Genomic DNA, 20,466 nt, shown 5'->3' with positions numbered 1-20,466 from the left:
CGATTACATCCCTATAAATACTCTATAGACAAATAGTGAAATAATCACTATTTCCAGCATCTGATCACTTCTTAGACTACTTGTTCAAGTAAACATAAAACTAAGTACTTTAAAATTAATGAACAAACTTTATTCTAATCCGTACACTGAAAAACAGTCTCGTCTAAGAATCACGTTTTTTAGAGGTTACAGTTACGTCCTTAATCTAAACCGTTGTGTAATCAATCTTGCTAGTACTTCATAGAAATTTGATCAACCCCAAACCCTAAAAAAGTATGAATGCTTAATCGACTTTTAAGAGATCATACAAGGGTACCAAATTTCAATAGCATAGGAATTAGTCTGTGTTTAAGGTTCATTTTTATTGATTGTACGTTACAAGAGTCTACGCAGTATTGGTAAGGAAAAATTTGAATATAACAAACATATTATATTTGATTTCTGAAATATTATTTATGCTTTTTACTGCGTAGAAATATTTTAAAATGGTATCTAAAAAAAGTAATTTTGTTTGAGAAAATTTAAAAAATAATGAAAATATTATATTTTGTCCAATGACAGATACTATTTAAGTTTTTTCCATGGCAGAAATTTTTTGAAATGGTATAATTTTTTTTGCCTATGCCATTATATTATTGTGTAGTAAAAACATCTGAAAACATTAAAAATATTATATTTTGCGTACTAAAAAATATTATATAAGTTTTTGTCCGTCTGATTCTGAAATCTTGGTTACTCTCCTCTGTGTGTGAGCTTTAAATTTATGAATTGACATACATTTTTGTGAATATCTTGATTGCATGAGTCCTTGCGGTTGTTGAGTTTCATTCATAGCATAGCACTTATTGTTCACTCGACCAACCTTTCAATAAATAATGCTCATAGTCACCCCCACGCATGTGTGTGTATAGTCGATACTTCCGGTACGTTATGAATAGTGGTGGAGTCAGAAATATGGTTCTACCCTGGTTAGAATTTTAAACTTTAGAATATTTTAATAGTTTAAATTGATCTACCAGAGCTAATATCATATTATTCCAAAATTTACATATAAATTTTTTCAAAAAAAATTGGGCCACCGGGCTTTGCATGTGGCATCGCCACTGCTATGAATAAACATAAAGAGTCAATGCAGTAGTTTGCAAACTACGCTGATCAGGTAAACTACACTAACAAGCTCTAATAACTGAATGGATCTTTTTAGGATTTTAATTTTGTTCTAAAATATTTTGGAGAATATGTGATTTTTTTTAACAAATTATATTGTTGTCCATTTTTCTTCTTCATAAATGCATTTGAAGTCGATCTAGCTAACTTTGTGGCTCTTTTTCATTTGTTTTTATGAGTCAATTATCTCATTATATAGTTTATTATTTGATCCATATAATCAATAGTTCAGTTCAAGTATCACGCGTCGATTAATTTGTTAGCTAAGACAACTATTACGCTTCGAAATTTGTGTTCAAGCCTATGGCTATATTGGCTAGGGACAAGAAGAAAACTCCAACTTTGAGAAGAAAAACCATTGCCAAAATTTCCACATGAAATGCCGGATAAAGCATGAATTAGAACAAGAACCGTAGTTTGAGATGGACATTTTTATAATTAGCTCGATGGATTAAAATAATATTAATTAATATTTCGGATATCAAACAACAAAAATAATATACAAATCCAAACATTTTGCCGACCATGTCCCTTTCGTTGTATGATTTTTTGGGATTTCAATTTGTCCAAAAATGGTCGAGTTTTGGGCACAAAACAAAAACGAGAGCACGAAATTGTCACTTTGCTCAAATCTTGTCCATTTGTCATAACTCAGGTTTGTGTTCTTATTTATTGGCTTCTTATGCTTTGGAGACAAAGGCTGCTTTTTCCTGTTAAAACCTTTTAATATGGATTGCACTTTTTTCCTCTCGATTTTGACCTTTTTGTTGACTCGAATATTTATTTTCTTTTCTTCCTATTTTTTTTTAAAAATTGAGTAGATCTCTTGTGAGAAGATCTCACGAATCTTTATCTGTGAGATGGGTCAATCCTATCGATATTCACAATAAAAAGTAATATTTCTCATGGATGACCTAAATAAGATATCTGTATCACAAAATACGACTCGTGCGACCGTTTCACACAAATTTTTCCTTAAAAATTTCGATCTTGGGAGGGATTCTCATGAGTCTTGAGTAAAAAAAATTCAAAAACTTTAGAAATTTTTTTTTTTTTTTGGATGTGATTTCTGGTTAATTTGTAGAAGCCAGATTAGTGATCCGACTAAAGGTGATTCTAAAATTTATGAAATAATCTACATTTTTAAAAATATATTAATTTTAAAAAAAAATTTATTTAAATATATGAACTCTTGAAAAAACATTCTTTTGATATGTGAATGGTTAAAAAAGTTTAAATTAGTAATTTTTGTACCAAATTTGCGGGATTTAAATATTTTGATTTTTCACTCCGAATTAAACTAAAATACGTCGTAATTAATATTTTTTCAAATTAATAACATGTCAATATTTCGTATATATGATAAATATGGGACCTGTATGTAATCAGGTATTTAATTAATTTGCTGACCTCACGTCGGCATCGGCTACGAGTAACTGTCCGAATGGGACAACTGAGAAAGGCGGGCCCAATCCCCAGCGCACAATAGCACATTGTACACGTGGGGACCATATTATTATTCAGTTTAAGTGGGGCCCATCTCTGTCCCAACCTGTTTTCTGACAGATTTTTTTTTATTATTTATATCCTAGGATAGGGTTTTTGTACACCGTTACTTTGACTATTCAAAAATGTATCCTATAATATAATTTACCAGTTGATTTTATATAAAATTTTAATGGTTCCAATTATGTAATATAAAATGTGTTAGGTATGAATTAATAAAATTTATGTTACAATTTAACTTGAGTTATGTGATTTATTATGAATTTAATCAAATATAAAATCGTTCAAAATTTTTTGTTGTTATGTCTAATGTTCTAACACAAAAACTTATGTAATGTATGTCGATTTTGTGAGACAAATTTATGATCAGACTCAACTCATTAAAAATTTATTTTTTGTTAAAAAAATATTATTTTTAAAAATAGAGAAATTCCTAGAAGTCAAATGCATGATCATTGTTATGATCACAGATCCCAATCACAGAACCAAGTATATATTATAGGAAATTATATCAGTTGAATTAGCTGTACAACTCGATCTTTGAAAATCTTACAACATTCCAATTGCATTTTAATTTGATTCATATATGACATAAACATTCGTACATAGAGCGGAGTTGATTATTGCATTAAATACACAATAATCATCGTTATATTTTAAAATTAGTCAAATTGACAACTTCATTTCATTAATTTTTTAACATTTATGAAATATTCGGAAGGAAGATTGCTTTATTTTAAATTTCTAAATATACTAATTAAATCTTGTGTTGTAATTAATACTATGTAATAATCCAATTTTTGTTGGTATAAGTGGAAGTGTTTATATGGGGGTGAATAAACACGTCATGATTCTTATTCTTTGTTTAAGAATCCAGATTCGACGACTGTCCCCACACGTATTCTAGAACACTTCACAAGGGCCATCCATCTCAGAATTATCTCAAGTCAAGCACATTTAACTTTAAAGTTCTTACGTGATGAGGTCCCGAAAAGAATATGCATATTCTTGTTATGAGTAGTACTTATCGAATCTTTTAAGCACTCATCAATTGCACAGTCCCATACCTGAACAGTTTTGGAATATCGATGGGTCGGGTTGTTAGGTCTATAAGTCCGGAGATGTACATGTCTATCTGTTGGTGATTTCTTTTATCCATTAGAGATCGGTTTTACCAATTCTCTACCGTCGGCTCGGTCTCTAGCAGAGACCGTATGACCCGTTAAGATCTGGAGTCACTCTTTTACAACTCACATATGCAATAGATCAAGTGATGCAACATCAGAAGCTTGACACACGAGAACTTCCCAGAATGTCGCCCTTCTCCGTACTAATTTTACTCACGCACAATTAACCCAACATTTTCTCCTCCAATAAGTATATAAATTTGCTTATTGCGAGACTTAAACTTATAACATCGCTCTAATACTAATTGTTAGGATCGATGGCTTCACTATGCCTAAATCCACAGTTGTTAGTCAAAAGGCAATTTTATTTACTTATATTTGTGGCCGCGCAGAGTGCATTTACTTGGGTACTAATGAGTTGGATTGTTAGGCTTATGAGTTTGGGAAGGTGCATGTCTATTTGTTGGTGCTGTCTCATATCCCTTAGAGTTCAGTCTTACCTTCTCTCTGCCATCGTTCTTATTTTTGGCAGAAAAAATATTACTCGGTAAAATCTGATGGCACCTTTACGGCACATCTAGTCAAACCATATCAAGCCGCGCAATGTAAGAAATTTAATTAACGAGAACTTCTGAGAAGGTCATCTATTTCAATGATACCCTCACTCATACAGGCTTAACGCAACAATATTTTTCGGAAATCCATTCCAGCTGAAAAATCATGACTATATCGAGAATCGTTAAAAATATTTACTAAAACAACTAATTTAATTTAAATAAATATTATTTAATATTTAAATAATGACTCATGAGATATATGAACTTTTAAATTTTTTGACTTTATATAACTTTTAGGCAAAAACTTGTGTGAGACGGTCTTACATATCCTATTTTGTGAGACAGATCATTTATTTGGATCATCCATGAAAAAATATTAATTTTTATGCTAAAAGCATTACTTTTTATTGTGAAAATCTGTAAGGTTGACCCGTCTCACAGATAAAAATTCTTGAGACCGTCTCACAGGAGACATACTCTGACTTTTAGGAGAAGCCACAAACACTCGATACATTTTTAATTTATTAAAGAGCTTGCTCCCATCTATATGTGACATTGATAAACAGGGACGGATCCAGGAATAAGAGTTGGGGTGGGCTTGAACTCAATATGATAAGTTATATATTATTAAAAAAAAAGTACATCATATCGTTCAACGAAGTTGTGCCTTACGTGATTTTAAAACATAAAATTCATCAATAATAGAATTTACATCAATATGTTTAGCTAAATCTCGTTCAATATAGAGTGTCAAACAATCGGCAAGAAAGTCATCCTCCATTTTATTGCGAAGTTCCGTCTTCACATGCTTCATTGCTGAAAAAGCCCGTTCAATAGTGGCAGTAGACACAGATAATGTCAAAACAAGATGAATCAATCTAGTCAACATAACATAAACACTTGACCGTCCACTCTCGGTCAATTGCTGACACAACTCAACAAGTGTAGAAACCTTTAAATTCTGCATCACATCGAGTTTATAAATGTATCAATTCATACTTCAAAACAACAATTTCTTGATCTGTGAAATCTCCAGGATAAAACTTCTTCGCAAGCTTGCAAATATCATCACTGTTAAATGAGTCAAATGAATTTTTAGGATCTAAAGCTATACTAAGAGAAAGAAGTTTCACCGATTACTCATTGAACCGAGTATTTAACTCCATCAAAATGAAATCTATTGCTGCATTAAAAACATCAAAGTGGTAATGATGTTCTATTGAATAAACCGTCGCTAATTAAAACCGCCGATCCACTTTTTTTTTATTTTTTAATAATTTAGCGACGGTTTTAGCAATAACCGTCGCTAATATTTGCGACGGTTTTTGATAAAACTGTCGCCGATCCCCATCGGCGACAGGTTTACTAAAACCGTCGCAAAAGTAGCGACGGTTTTCACAAAACCGTCGCTAAAACCGTCGCTAAATAAAAAAAAATGGGCTGGGCTACAGCCCAGTACAGCCCTAGCGTAGATCCGTCTCTGTTGATAAAGATAAATAATATTTTTAGTAAGATGTCAACAAGCAGCTTGTATTCCCTATACTCAATCACTTGACCGTACCGTTACGAAATCTAATAATTCACTTTTTTAAAAAATAAACAAATATTTATTTTACCCAACAAATCAGTTGATACTTATACTGGATTTTTTAATTAAAAGAATATAAATTGAATGTCAATAATATAGAATTTCTACGGAGTTTATTTTTCTTGAGAAAGTAACAGATTGTGGTAAATAAATATATTAATCAATAAGTTGACCGAATAACATTGAAAACGCCAATTAAATTGAATTTGGAATAAAAGGCCGTAATTAATTACTAAAGGAATTTTTATGTTATGAAATACCCATATTTTCAACCTATGAAAACACCAATAAAAGTTGGAAAATTGTAAAAATTACCGATAAGTGAAGGTAGCACAACTATACATATATAATTATATATAATCGGAGACCAAATACAGCTAGCATGGAATACTTAATGCCAAAATATATTCAGATTTAAGAATTCCTCATTTAGCTTTGAAATGTGATTAGAAACAGCCAGAGATCGTGTGGGAGATTGCATGACTAATTAGGTATTTTTTTTAATTGTTATGGATGGACATAAATAATATTACGAAGACAAAAATTTGTGTGAGACGGTTTCACGAGTCTTATTTCATGATACTGATCTCTTAGTTGAGTCATCCATGAAAAATTATTAATTTTTATTCTAAGAGTATTATTTTTTATTGTGAATATCGGTAGAGTTGACTCGTCTCACATATAAAGATTCGTGATACCATCTCACAAAAGATCTACTCTACTGTGAAAACCCAGAGGCTTGTAGTTTCTTACAACATACTTAACAATGATAAAATTAAAGAACTGGTCGATTTTTTTTTATGACAACCAATTCCAAAGTCAGACTTTCCCCACAATTAACATATTTGTCCGGTTGGACATGCAAGTGATGACTACTATTATTTAATATAATTTTTTATTACAGTTTTTACGTGTTTTCAAAATACTTTTTACGGAACACTTATTTTTTAGTTTTATTTTATGACCGACTTCATATATTTTTAATACAATAATTATTATTTTCGAGATTAAATATACCCCTAACTGATTTATTAATAAAAATATTAATAAAAAATATATAGCACTTGTCTAATATTTTTTTCCAATCATTTCAATATTCTAAACCAGTTTGTTTTTATGTATTTCTCTTTAACTAGACAAATGTTAGATAGAGACAATCACCTTGTTAGTCGATCATTTAACGATGATATGATAATAATATTTTATATCAAGCATTTGAACATTTTATAACATGAAAAACTAACTTGCATTGTGGTTAAGGGGGTAAACGAACCGAATCAAATATAATATTAGTAAAAATTTAATGTTCAAATTCGGTTCGAATTAAGTATATTCGAGTTTGAGCTCGATTTAAAGATCGATTTTTTTAAAAAAATATAGCTCGAGTTCGACTTAAAATGAATTTCAAGTTCACACTCGGCTCGAAACGTAAGTTATTCGAACTATTGTTCAGATATTAACGTTCGATATTGAAGGTGCGAAATCAACGTTCGAAAGATTCAAAATGCATACATATTTAATATTTAATAGATAACAATATTATATTAAAATTATTAAAGCTTGTTAACTACCCGTAAACTATCGAACAAAATACTTTTGGCTCGAGTCGGCTCGAAATAAGTTCGAACATGTTCCAGTTCGACTCAAGTTCGAATACAAATCAAATATTTATCGAAACGACTCAAAAAACTCACAAACCGACTCGATTCGTTTACAACCCTAATTGTGACTCATTACAATTGTCGCTATATTGATAAATACTTGATTCTACAATTAATATTATTGCTAATGCTATATGTTTGAGGCTCATGACAAGCATATCAACTTTAGTATTGAGGTTTGAGTAGGTCTCATGTGAGACCGTCTCACGGATCTTAATCCGTGAGACGGGTCAACCCTACCCATATTCACAATAAAAAGTAATACTCTTAGCATAAAAAGTAATACTTTTTCATGGATGACCCAAATAAAAGATCCGTCTCACAAATATGACCCGTGAGACCGTCTCACACAAGTTTTTGCCTTGAGGTTTTGTGTTTATATCGAATCTGAGATCTCGTCTTAAATTAAGACTCTGAATGCCGACCAAAAGGACCACGTGGAAAAGAAAAATTGATTAAATAAGATAAAAAACCCAAACTTTTTTTCCCAAACAAAACATAGCCAAACTTACTTATTCAATATGGTAACATAACATAACATTTTAGTATGAAAACCTCCCGACATTTAATGCCGATTTAAACCGACACCACACTGCTCCATTTATTACCCGGATGTACATACAGGATTCTGTATCTACACCTAGAGAGAATACGAAGGAGGTGTTGACTATTATCACTGGATCGCTGTCTATGCACACAAAACATGTATTATACAGCGCAAATCCATTTCACTAATCTCTCCATCCTCTCTCTCTCTGCGTAGGGAGAGTGTATCTAATATATCTCTTTATCGGGGAGCAAATCAAACGGCGTGATGATGTGTCGTTTAGGAGGCTGAGGTTTCGCTTGATACGTGAAAATTCTTTGTTTACAGAGCTGAATCGCAGCTAAGGTTTGTATTTGTTTGTTTATGCATATTTAAATTTAATTGTGATATGTTTTTGTGGATTCTTGATGTTTAGATCTCCGTCTGGTAGTCACTCGTTCGTGATACAATTTTGAACTGATCTTTCTTTTTTTTCTGATTTTTCATTCGGGATTTTCTTAAGCTGATCAACTTCTGAAGCGTTGAAGTGAATTTTTTTTCAGAATTCTGTGAAATCGTAAAGGGGTTTCGTCTGGTTTTTTTTTTATTTATGTGATCGAACAGGTAATTCAGGCACTTCTATTTTGGGCTCTTTTTTTTATCCACTTGTGTGTGTGGAAATATATGAGTTTTGCTTCTGAATTTGATTTTCTGGGTTTTCTTTTTTTCATGGGCGGTGTGTTTTTGCATTTTAAAATTTTGGGGATTTGATAGAATAAAATCTGTCAGACTTCAAGGATTTGGGCAAATAATTTACGTTATTCTCTTTGTAACTTGTAAGTGAGATTATGGAATGGTTAAAACTTAAAAGATTATAAAAGTTATATAAAATTAGAGTCTAGCTTAGATCTGGGAGGTAGAGGACAAATGATGTGGGGATTGGGGTTTTGACTTTGAACGAAAAAAAGTTAAAAATGTGAGTATATGTATTCTTTTAGCTGCTGGGATGTTTGAAGAATGGGTGACTTTTTCTTGTCCTCTTCTTTTACTTTAGACTAAGGGTAGATTCCAAATAATAACAGGTGTATTTGTCAAGGAAGTTAAAAGAGAAAAAAGGATAATTTCTTATTCTTTATTTATCTTAAAAGTTTCGAACATTATTTTTAGGATATCAAATTACATGTAAAAATTTTAAACTGCACTTTTACTGTTTTCCATATTTATATGGATCTTTAAACTTACCCCTTGTAGTCAAGAATCAGTACTGATAGAATCATGGGGCCTTTGTTATGCATGCTTACTTATCTTTATCTTTTGATTTTACTCAATCGGGGCTTACCATTTCCTCAAGGTATTGGCATTCGGTAGAATGTATTTCGTTCTCGATCTCTCTTTTTCCCCCTTTCGATGTAACCTGAGACTGACTCTGCTCTATCTGTTGTTTCCTCTTCGTGGCTTGCTATTATTTGCGGCAAATTGTTTTTCCTTTATGTTTAATCACCAATGATATGTTGTTATTACATTATGTTTTATGACTTTATTTTTTTGTTGTTTTTCATCCGCTCTAACTTTGCCAACATTCTGACTGGCAGATTGTTTTGAGTAGTATGTGCCTGCCTAGTGGATGCTTGCTTCACAATCACTGAGAGTTCTCCAAACAATGCCAAGTGAAATGAAGCTTGAAACTTGGTAGCGCCCGTTTTTAAAATTTTAAATCTCGATTATTTTCGCATGCTATTTTTCTAGCTACACGAGTACATTTATGCCTTTCCAGACTTCTGAATGGGTGAGAAGTGATATGCAATGCAGATTTTAAGCGTTTGTTTTGCATCCTCTTTGTTTCTAAGCTTTTTCTAAACCATTTAAATGCAATGGCAGTGTCTTTGATGCAGAAGAGCAAAACATGAAGGAAAATCGGAATACAACATTTTATGATTCTAAAAGTTTTGGGAAGGAAGCAGATTCCCTGCCCTTTGAAGGTAAAGAAGTATGGCAAGTAAATGGTTCTAAAAGGAAAAATGATCCTATTGCATTTGAGGTAAATGGTGGAGGCAAGCATTGGAATATAAATGCTGTTGATGATCTTTCACACAATTGTGAACTTGGAAGGTTAGATTCTCTTAGAAAGTCTTCTGCAGCAAATGACGAAGAAAAGTTGCAGAGCAGCCCCGCTCTTAAATTATCCAATGTTGATAGGAAAAGTGAATCAAGCGATTTTAACTCACCACAAATGACTAGTTCAGACTTGATTGAGAAAGATTTGGAATTTTTTACTGACAAAAACGTCTTGGAATGTGAATCACCCGAGTTGACTGTACGCAACAAAGAGATTAATTTTCACGTCGTGAAGGACATATGCATTGATGAAAGGATGCCTGCAAAGGACAAAATTTTGTTCGAAAGTTGTAAAGATGATCAACCTGGCGCAGAGGGAGACGTCAACAATGTGTTTGTTATATCAAATGGATTAGAGGCGGTATCTTTAGGAAATACCAGTAGCGTTGGTGAGACTGAAAGTGGAAAAATTGGAGTGAGCTATGACGAATTACTTGCTCAATGCAGGTCGAAATCGCCCTCAGGAAACTTTTCTGCTGATGACAGTGCTAAAAATTGTGAAATAGAGGACTCAACACAGCTAGGTGAAACAAACTGTGTTGGTAGCGATAATAAAAAGGAATCTTATGTCGATAGTGAACTTCCCATTCAAGAGTTTGGTACGCGAAGTTTCCTTCGTTCTTTTCTCAAATCTTTGGATGATGAGGGGAATAAAGCTGTGGAACAGCATGATGAAGTATGTGCCATACCTTTGCACTGGTTCTGCATTTACATATTTTATTAGTTTGATATACAGCTCTGAAATCTGAAATCTGAAATCTTTGTTTTAGACAATTAGATTGCAACTATTTGTAATTTTACTCGTAACGTTTTACCATAGCATGCAGCATTCTGTTTTGGACCCGATCAATTGACTCACGATAATGCTAACATGCTCATGCAATTTACTTGCAGTTTTTTTCGGGAGAAGAAGATTCTAAGATTCCAGAATCGGCAGTAGAGGCAGAATCAGGAGCAGGAGCAGGAGCAGGAGCAGGAGCAGGAGCAAAGGAAGATATTGAATCAAACACTGAATTGTACGACAGTAAGATAGGAGGAAGCATTACCTTCGATTTCAAATCCCCTGAACAAGTGGTCTCGGACATCACACGTGAGCAAATTGAAAACTTAAAGGAACAGTTAACTGAATCAGGGAATGTGCATACTCATAGAGATGGAAATGCTGACAATATATTGGATGGTTCGTTAGCTCAGTGTGCTAGTATTAATGACAAAGCCGCTAGAGATGCGCAAGAACAAGCCATTGATGATAAGAATGAAGATTCCGATAGGTCCTCTGAAGTTGTCCTAGTTCAGCACGTCAGCAGTAAGGATGTGAAAAACAAAATGACTCATGATGGCCAAGGTATAGAGCAACATTCTATCAAGCATGAGCGCAAGAATTCCGATGAGGTTTCAGTCATCAGCCAACTTCGACATGACGAGGGAGAATCAAGCTTCACTTCTGCTGGTGGTCTTATTACTTTTTCAGGGCCAATAGCATTTTCTGGGAGCCTCTCCCTTCGATCTGATGGCAGTGCTGCCAGTGGCCGATCATTTGCTTTCCCAATGTAAAATTCTTCTCGAGATCTCTGCAGTTCCTCCTCTGTTGACATTTTTGCTTATGTTGGTTTATTTGTTTCACTTACAGATTACAATCTGAATGGAATAGCAGTCCTGTAAGAATGGCGAAAGCCGATAGGAGACATTTTCGGAAACACAAAGGTTGGAGATCAGGCCTTCTTTGCTGTAGATTCTAGAGGTCTTCTTTTCATATTAGGTTATTAGGGTGCAGTTATACAACGGGGATCTTTTAAAAGATATGAGCGTTGTAATTATACATGTCGATATTTCTCGGGCTCGGTTTGCTTGAATGCTATTTCTTGAATTCATGATGTGATCTGAACTTGTGAGCTTGGAGCTGTTTCTTATGTCTAATTTTGTTATTCTTTTCAATCATCACATTGTTTGATGTCAATTTCCAAGAGAGAGCTTGTAAATTTTGTGCAGCATCAACAAGATTAGTTTTATTTGGTTCTTTGGTTTGGAAATCTAATGAAGTATTACTGGTATATTCTGATTGTCTGTGCGTGGTTTGTAATTTCATACAAAATATTTATGATAAAGGGAGTTATGTACATCATAGTTAATAGTGACATGCACATTTTTTATTAGGAATAATGCAAGTTGTTGATCAGAAATGACATTTTGAGATAAAAGAAAAAACTTGTGTGAGACGGTCTCACAGATCATATTTTGTGAGATAGATATCTTATTTGGGTCATTCATAAAAAAATATTATTTTTTATGCTAAGACTCCGTTTGGTACGTGTAATAGGATAAGTAAATGATTAATAATTAGAGTGATTAAAAAATGAGATATATGGATTAATAGTATGGTGTGATAAAAAACATGTTGTTTGGTATGATTTTAAAATGATGGATTAATTTTGTAAATTTTATTGTAATGACCAAAATGCTCCAAATACTAATTAAATATATATTCTTAAAATAATTGGATAGATAACTAAATATTTATAATTATAATTTACATTTATTAAAATTAATTTAAGTAATTAAAAAAATAAATTAGAATTGAAAAAATATTTATTTTCATAAAAAAATTAATTAACAAGATTAAAAATTTATAATAATTTAATTTAAGATAGATTTGCATTACAATTTATTTTTTTTAAAATGATTAAAATAATTAAAATATATGAAATTAATTTATAAAAAAATATAATAAAAATTTAAATATTATATTAATTATTAAATTTTCACTAAATTTAATTTTCATATTATATTGAAGAAAATAATTTAAGGGTATTATGGTCAATATACAATCTTATCATGATCACTATTCAAAAATTATTAATTATCACCCCCTTTGAAGAGTGATATTTAATCACACAAATAACATTAATAGCGTGGACTTTCAATCATAATCAAGGACCTATAGAATAATAAAAAAACGAACCAAACGCGAGATAAGAGAATGATTATTAAATAATCACTCCCTTATCATAACTACCAAACATAGCCATAGAGTATTACTTTTTATTGTGAATATCGATGTGATTGATTCGTATCACAGATAAAGATTCGTGAGATCGTGTCACAAGAGACATTGAATAATTACTATATTTAAAAATTGGTATTTATATTTAAATTGAACAACAAGTACAGCTATCAACTGTCCTACCAACCCTACTTTTCCTATCTCAGGTTGATTGACAAATGTAGCTACTTGTAGATTTCAATGGAATATCACTATCCCACATGCAACTTTTTTATTATATACGCCATTTGATGCAATATTATTATATAATTTATGTTTGGAAAACAAATTCTCATGTGAACTTAGACTTGCATCCTTTGACTAGAAACAACATACGAACATAGTTCCCCTTAGCTTACAACGAAGACTTTCCTAATAGTAAATTTCTTAGGTTACGTTTGGTTGCTTTGATGTCAATACCATCAAATGTTTAGTTGCAATTTTAGGTATCAATTAATTATCTTATTATTTATCCTAAATATATTAAAATATTTTAATACAAAATTAAAATATTATCTTTTATATCTTTATTTATGAGTGAGTCTCTTTGAGACGGTCTCACGAATCTTTATCTATGAGACTGGTCAACCTTGTCGATATTCACAATAAAAAGTAATACTCTTATCATAAAAAATAATAATATTTTTTTATGGATTACCCAAATAAGATATCCGTTTTACAAAATACGACACGTGGGACCGTCTCACACAAATTTTTGCCTTATTTATTTATTTATTTATTTTTAGTAATTATTGAAAAGGATATTAATATAATTTTATCATTTTTATCTCAAATTTAAGCAATCAAAATAAAAAAATTATTGATCCAATACTATTCAACATCCTACTCATATATTTTTTAAAAATATAATATTATTTATCTATATAATCTCATCAAAACCTAATCAATCCAACTAAACATACCCTAACCAAAATTTTCTCGAAAATATAAAGTTTACCATCATAATATAATATAAATATACAAATAAGCACCAGTTCCCATCGGGCACACAAAGTCAATTCAAAGTTTTGATGATTCCTAAAAAGTGTAGTATAAAAATAAGGGTTTTTTGTGTACTTATTTTGGGACTCTGAATTTTGTGTTTTGTGTATGTTCTCTTGCATTTCTTACTAAAGATACCACTACTTCCAATATATATATATATATATATATATATATATATATATATATATATATATATATATATATATATATAAAAGATTGTAAGCTAGCTAGCTTCCATTGCCTTATATAAGCTTTCGTCTAAGAAAAACTTTATCATAGGGAACTATGGAATTGTTAAGCCTTTTGGCTGCATTTTGTTTCATGCTTGTGCACTGCGCCTCCGATGAAGTACATCTGCACAAAGTTCTTTACCAAAATGGTGCCGAGTACAGTACAGCTTCTTCACTGCCAAGAAAACTAAAACTCAGTGAAGATGCGGTACTGGTTAAAGGATTTGCTGACAAAAATGTTTTCCCAAACAACAAGAACTTGAAGACTGAAGCTTCTTCGGGTAAGGAAAAAATCTTCTTATTTTTTCATCAAGTTTACCATTTCCCGGCCTAGTTGGATATCATTTGGCGTAAAATCCTTAGTCGTTAGAAATGTAAGAGGGTTAGGGTTTATTGTTCATATGTATCCCTTCGTGCACATCAGATATGGTTTCAGTGGCACCTCATTTCCCATCAACCATAACCTTCTTAGAAAGCCTGAGATGCGTTTAGTCGGGTTTTTTCCATCCATCTCCTCAATGTTTAATGTTTTTGACACTTACCTAGCATCCTATCATTTTTGCTCTCGATCATTAAATATAGCGAAGGTAAATGCAAAAAATCCCGCGTTTAGTCACATTTTTTTCGAAAATTTTGGATTCATACGTACATCAGTCGATGTACTTGAAGTCTATATCACCTTATTAATTTTGGCATAATGTTTAATACATTCATTTCATTTTTTAGATTCTCGTAAAATTGTATATTGCGTGACATTTATTTAGGTAACAATCTCACTCCACGCAAGAGACAAGAAAATGCGATGCATGCAAAAGAGAAAGGTGAATGGAGAGAAGAGTCCAAGGAATCAGAATATTTTACGATGGATTATCCTTGGGTTAGAAAACGACGGCCCATTCATAACAAGCAAGTTCCATTTGTCCCATAAAACATGGGTTTTTTGTTCTGCTATACATATACAACTCTATGTAACCAATTTTGTGACAGATATAGTTAAATATTGTATGATTAATAGGGCATGAAATGAGGAATTTTGTCCGCCTTTTAATTAGCTATAGAATGTGGCCGACAGTGCTTATCCGGCAAGAGCCTGAATTTTGTTACATTGGCCTAATTTCGTTGTTTTTCGTTTGTTCCCAATTGTGAAATCATATGATAGCACGAAAATAACAGAAAGTGTGTAATAAAAAAAAACATGCCGTAAATTTGCACTTTTGACCAATTATATATGTGTATGTATCTTGGAAGAAGTTAGGCAAGGATGGCAAATCCCTAATTAAGAATGTATAGATTTTGATCCTCCGTTGTGCCTGAAAACACATCACCTGATTATGTGTACTTTTACACGATCAGTTTATCATTTGATGGACCTCACACGTTAGATAAAATTGAAAAATTGTCATAGAAAACGAGATAATCAACTGATCATTTCGTGTAAAAAGTGCACATCACCGAATACTATGTTAGGATTCAAATCCAAAAATATATATAGAAAGACAAATCTGCCAACTCTCTGTCGTTTATCATGTTGGTGTTCCACAAGATCTGAGGTGTCCATAATGGTCACTTTATCCTATCATGTCAAATTATACATGCATCATCACATAATAATTTATTATTCAACCCAGCTTAACCAAGGGAAAAAAATCTCACAATTGATTGTTACGTGTTGGTTTTATTGGTGTGGTTGTTTTTTAAACATCTTGAATTAGAATGGAATGTTACTGGAATTGTTGCATGGAAATATTTCCCTTGGAATTGTCGCACAGAAATATTTCTCATAAACACGGGACGAGTACAAAACATTAGACTAAAATCACACTATTTCAGAAAACATATCGACATTCTTGGAAGTTTTTCATGTGATCAGACTGAGGGAAGTTGCGGCGACTTTGTATTATTCTCCAACGTTGAACTGTTGATTACACAAGTTTACTTCTTAGAACAATAGAGAGGGAACATACCTTAATTTACCAGCACACCAGATAAATTGTACTCTAAAGTGTAGTAGTTTAATTTACTTTTAAAGTGCTTTGAGGATGACTTTGACACCATTTTTTGGCGTAAGAATAAACATTTCTGCAGGTTGGTGGACGTAGTTAGGAGAGATAACGAACTTGAATCGCTGTAGGATCATTGAGAGCGCGATCTTGGCTTCATTGGTTGTGAAGTTTAATCCTACACAAGTTCGAGGCCCCATACCAAATGGCAAAAAGGCCGCAGAGTTGTTTTTGGTAGCTTTAGCAACGCCTTCGGCGAATCTCTCTGGCTTGAAAAGTTCAGCATCTTCTCCCCAGATTAGAGGATTCTGGTGCAGTGCTAAAATTGGGATGAAAATGTTAATATTACGAGGAAGAATCAGATTCCCTAGTTTAACTTTCTTTGAAGCTTTTCTTGTCAGTGTAAGCGCTGGAGGATAAAGCCGGAGGCATTCGTTTATGATCAGGTTCATCTGCAAGAAAAATAAAAATTTTCAAAGAAAACATCAAGAATTGTTATGATCCCACATTTCGGAGATCTAATACACTAGTTGTTTGGATTTAGGCTCTAGCTGTAATCAGATTACCGTTCTTAATCTTGCAATGCCATCCGAATTCGGTGTGTGGAAACCAAGAGTCTCCTTCACCTCTTCTCTTGCCTTTTCTTGCCAGTCTTCATGTATCGCGAGAAGCAGGATGCACCAAGCAAGAAGACTCGTGGTAGTAAGATGTCCAGCACCGTATATTACCTTGATCTCATCGATCATCTGTTCGGTTGTGATTCGTTTCTTTACATCGGATTCATGCCTGATTTTCACAAGTTGGCCTAAATAATCACTTCCAAAATCTCCCAATTCCGAATTTGGTGAACTTTCCCTCTTCTTTACCAGCTCCATGATAGAACCCTTTATCCTTTTTTCGAGATTCTCTGCTTCAACTTCATCATCAGATTTAAAAACCAGGCTGAAAAATTTAGCAAACTAACTGTTAGAGGAAAAACCCACTAATAATTTGATTAGTATGAGACTATTTCTTAGCTCTGAGCAAAAACCTGATGCCTGGGAATCTGATTTTATTTACATTTCTGACAGTGGTCGAAGTTAATTCGGCCACCATTTCAAATATATTCTTCCCTTCCAAGTAACTACTCCCAAACGCTGTTCTTGATATCACTTCAGCAGTCAGCAGTCCAAATTCCTTGAACACATCAATCTCCTTCCCATCGTAATTTTTCCAGTTTTCAAGCATCATGGAAACACTTGAACTCATCTGCGGAACCATCCTCTGAACATAGAACACAACTTCAGATTTCGTTGATATTCGATAGTACTGTCATGCACTAAACTAATGAGGTAGTACAAGCTAGATCTCATGAAATGAGTTTTGAAAATGATTAATAGAAAATGTGAACGCTCTTATAAAGTCTTTCACTCCACCCGGCAAAATATGATATTATGGAGAAATAAGCAAGACTTACTTTTAGACTTTCTGAATGAAAAGTGTGGTTTGCTAGTTTCCTTATCCTCTCCCATTTTTCACCTTCATTAGTAATTAGTGCCTCCCCTAGCAATCTTTTTGCATATCCTTCCATGTCCATTTTTGGAAAAAAGCCTTCTCTATTCATCAATATCTCTTTAACAAGCTCCGGTTCACTGACGAACAACTGGCCTTGCGAACCATGCCAGTTTAGAAAATTCATCCCTTTCACCAATAAACATTGCTGAGCAATCATGAGAGACAGACAAAAAAACAACACAAAAGTTCGAAAACATGACCTTACCATATGTTTTTATCCATGTATAGACATGAGGCTGAGTTCTTCGAAATATATCATGTGTTATGTCTGAAGACGTCGCTTCCATGGATCGGTGTAAGATGTCGGATACTTCCTTGGTACTTCCATGGGGAAAACTATAAGATGGACCTCTGATTCCCTGTGAAGCCATGAATGCTTGTAGCTGAATTGGATTCCACCATACTCTGCGGAGGAATCTAACAACTTTCAAAAGAAAGAACAAGCAAAGAACACTCGAAAGAACGAGCACAAAAATTTCGACTGGAGCCATTTTCCACAAACAGCAAAGTTACTAGATGATTTATTTTTATATCAGCCAGAATTTTGTGAAAACAGAAACAAAGATACTAGTCCAATCCTCTCTTTGGCTTTACTTTTATTTATCGTCTAGTTCAGAAACTCTTTCAGTGTCTGAGGAAACATTATGAACTTTTTAAACTAATGCAGATTAGCATACTTTTCGATCTTGGTATTGGTCGCTGTTTTGGTGACAAATGCCCTGATATTAAATAAAAGAGTGGGTATCATGTGAGACCGATGTACAAAGATTCAGAATGATTTCATGGTTTGAATTGTATTTCATCTTTGAAAACTACAGATTACCATCTCTCACTAAAAAAGTTCAAGTGCCTCACAAATCTTCCCTTGTTTAATAGATTATGGATCAAACGATGATAAAGAACAATAAAGGGTGACATCATTTGAAAAAACCATTTCAAATAAAAATTTCAGTAGTTCTTCCTCTACGATGAAGCCACGAGCCTCCTCACGATATATTTAACAAATTAATCACCCCTTTCATCCTTGCTTTAGGCCTTCCATTTTCTGTGGACCACTAGATTTCATTGCATAATATTGGACTGTGACAGCTTTGAATGGATGGAAGAAGCCAAAACATGACAAATTAATTTATTACAAATGTACAATTATTTCTGTTTTATATAAGTTTATCCTTAAGCTTGATCCATGAGGGAGATATATGTGACAACAAGAGTAATCGAGAAAATGTGATGACTACTTTTGTATAGATAATTACCCTAATTGCAAGACCTGTCAACCCTTTTTGGATTGTTCAAGAAAGTTTGGTCGAACCCGATTCGGGTACGATGCCTGATAAAATCTCAAGGAATATATATGGTTCCCAAGAATTCTACCTCATGTTCATTCATAGGCAAACCTGTACGGTAAGAAATTTCTGCCAACTTTCTGAATTGGCTTGATCTTCAAAGCTTGGCTGGTGGAGACTGAACCGGAGTTTGTTAAAACCGAACTAAGTCATGATTTCGGCAACTTTCACAATAGATTATTCGAACTGTTTCAATAGAATTTCTTAGTGTTTGCACAAAAAAAGAGCCGAAATCAATAAGGCCCAAGCCCAGAAATTTGAGGATAATATGAAGATTGTTGGTCTTACTTGCGATAATTTGAGATAATAAAACCCGAAAATAAAGAATAAACTGGACACCGAGATTTATGTGAAAAACCCCTAAAAATTATTAGGGCAAAAACCACGAGCAAGATGAAAAGAATTCCACTATAATATTTCGTGGTTTACAACTCACTTACTGTGTTTTCAAAGAGAACACGCACTCTCCTAATACAGGAGAACAAACAGTTCACAAATATTATAGAACTAAGCACTCAAATGCTATAAAATGAGAGAAAACTCGAAGAATGAAGGGGGAGATATATTTACAGAGCCCCTTGTCCGTGTGAATACGCGTTAAAAAACGCGTTATTTCCGTCTGAACATTTCTCGTCAAATATGTCAACTTTGCCAACCCAGTTATTCAGCAAAATTAATCACCACAGAAAATGCATTTAATGCATTTCTTATTTGCCGACATTTCTCACACTTAGAGATTTGATTGAGAATCAAATACATTTCCACACATCCTTTCAATCTTTTCATTCCTTCTTACATTTCTGCTAGACCACTTGAGGATTTACATCACTCAAACTTATCAGTGTTCACTGGCTTGGTCAGAAAATCAGCTATGTTATTCTTTGTATGGATCTTCTGCATATCCACGCTTCCTTCCTCTACTACTTCTCATACAAAGTGAAATTGGACTACAATGTGTTTAGTCCTGGAATGAAAGACTGGATTCCTTGCGATGTGCAAGACACTTTGACTGTCACAAAACAAAGGAACATTATCTTTTTTGTG

At 33.0% G+C, this 20,466-nt stretch overlaps 2 protein-coding genes across 4 annotated transcripts; one reads left to right on the top strand and one right to left on the bottom strand.

Annotated features, from left to right (window-relative positions):
* The first annotated feature begins 8,214 nt into the window (after positions 1-8,214).
* Positions 8,215-12,264, top strand: LOC140830576 (uncharacterized). 3 transcript variants are annotated; one of them, XM_073193964.1, is made up of 6 exons: positions 8,215-8,498; positions 8,696-8,756; positions 9,725-9,821; positions 10,011-10,923; positions 11,142-11,797; positions 11,878-12,264. In XM_073193964.1, exons 3-6 carry the CDS (start codon positions 9,757-9,759, stop codon positions 11,984-11,986), a joined length of 1,743 nt encoding a protein of 580 aa, XP_073050065.1. In that variant the 5' UTR covers positions 8,215-8,498; positions 8,696-8,756; positions 9,725-9,756; the 3' UTR covers positions 11,987-12,264. The 3 variants fall into 3 exon arrangements, with proteins under 3 accessions (XP_073050065.1, XP_073050064.1, XP_073050066.1); XM_073193963.1 differs by lacking the exon at positions 8,696-8,756; XM_073193965.1 differs by lacking the exons at positions 8,215-8,498; positions 8,696-8,756 and having other exon boundaries at positions 9,784-9,918.
* Positions 12,265-16,295: 4,031 nt separating this feature from the next.
* On the bottom strand, positions 16,296-18,744 carry LOC140829681 (cytochrome P450 CYP749A22-like). The gene is made up of 5 exons (XM_073192987.1): positions 18,282-18,744; positions 17,979-18,202; positions 17,553-17,785; positions 17,089-17,464; positions 16,296-16,974 (listed from the first exon to the last, which is right to left on the bottom strand). The coding sequence occupies exons 1-5, from the start codon at positions 18,565-18,567 to the stop codon at positions 16,546-16,548; spliced, it is 1,548 nt and encodes a 515-aa protein (XP_073049088.1). The 5' UTR covers positions 18,568-18,744; the 3' UTR covers positions 16,296-16,545.
* Between the last annotated feature and the right edge of the window lie 1,722 nt (positions 18,745-20,466).

This window comes from Primulina eburnea, chromosome 4, assembly GCF_022965805.1.
Source record: "Primulina eburnea isolate SZY01 chromosome 4, ASM2296580v1, whole genome shotgun sequence".
Taxonomy (NCBI): Eukaryota; Viridiplantae; Streptophyta; class Magnoliopsida; order Lamiales; family Gesneriaceae; genus Primulina; species Primulina eburnea.
The sequence above is the reverse complement of the archived record's forward strand: the minus strand, read 5'-3'. Positions and strand labels throughout refer to the sequence as shown.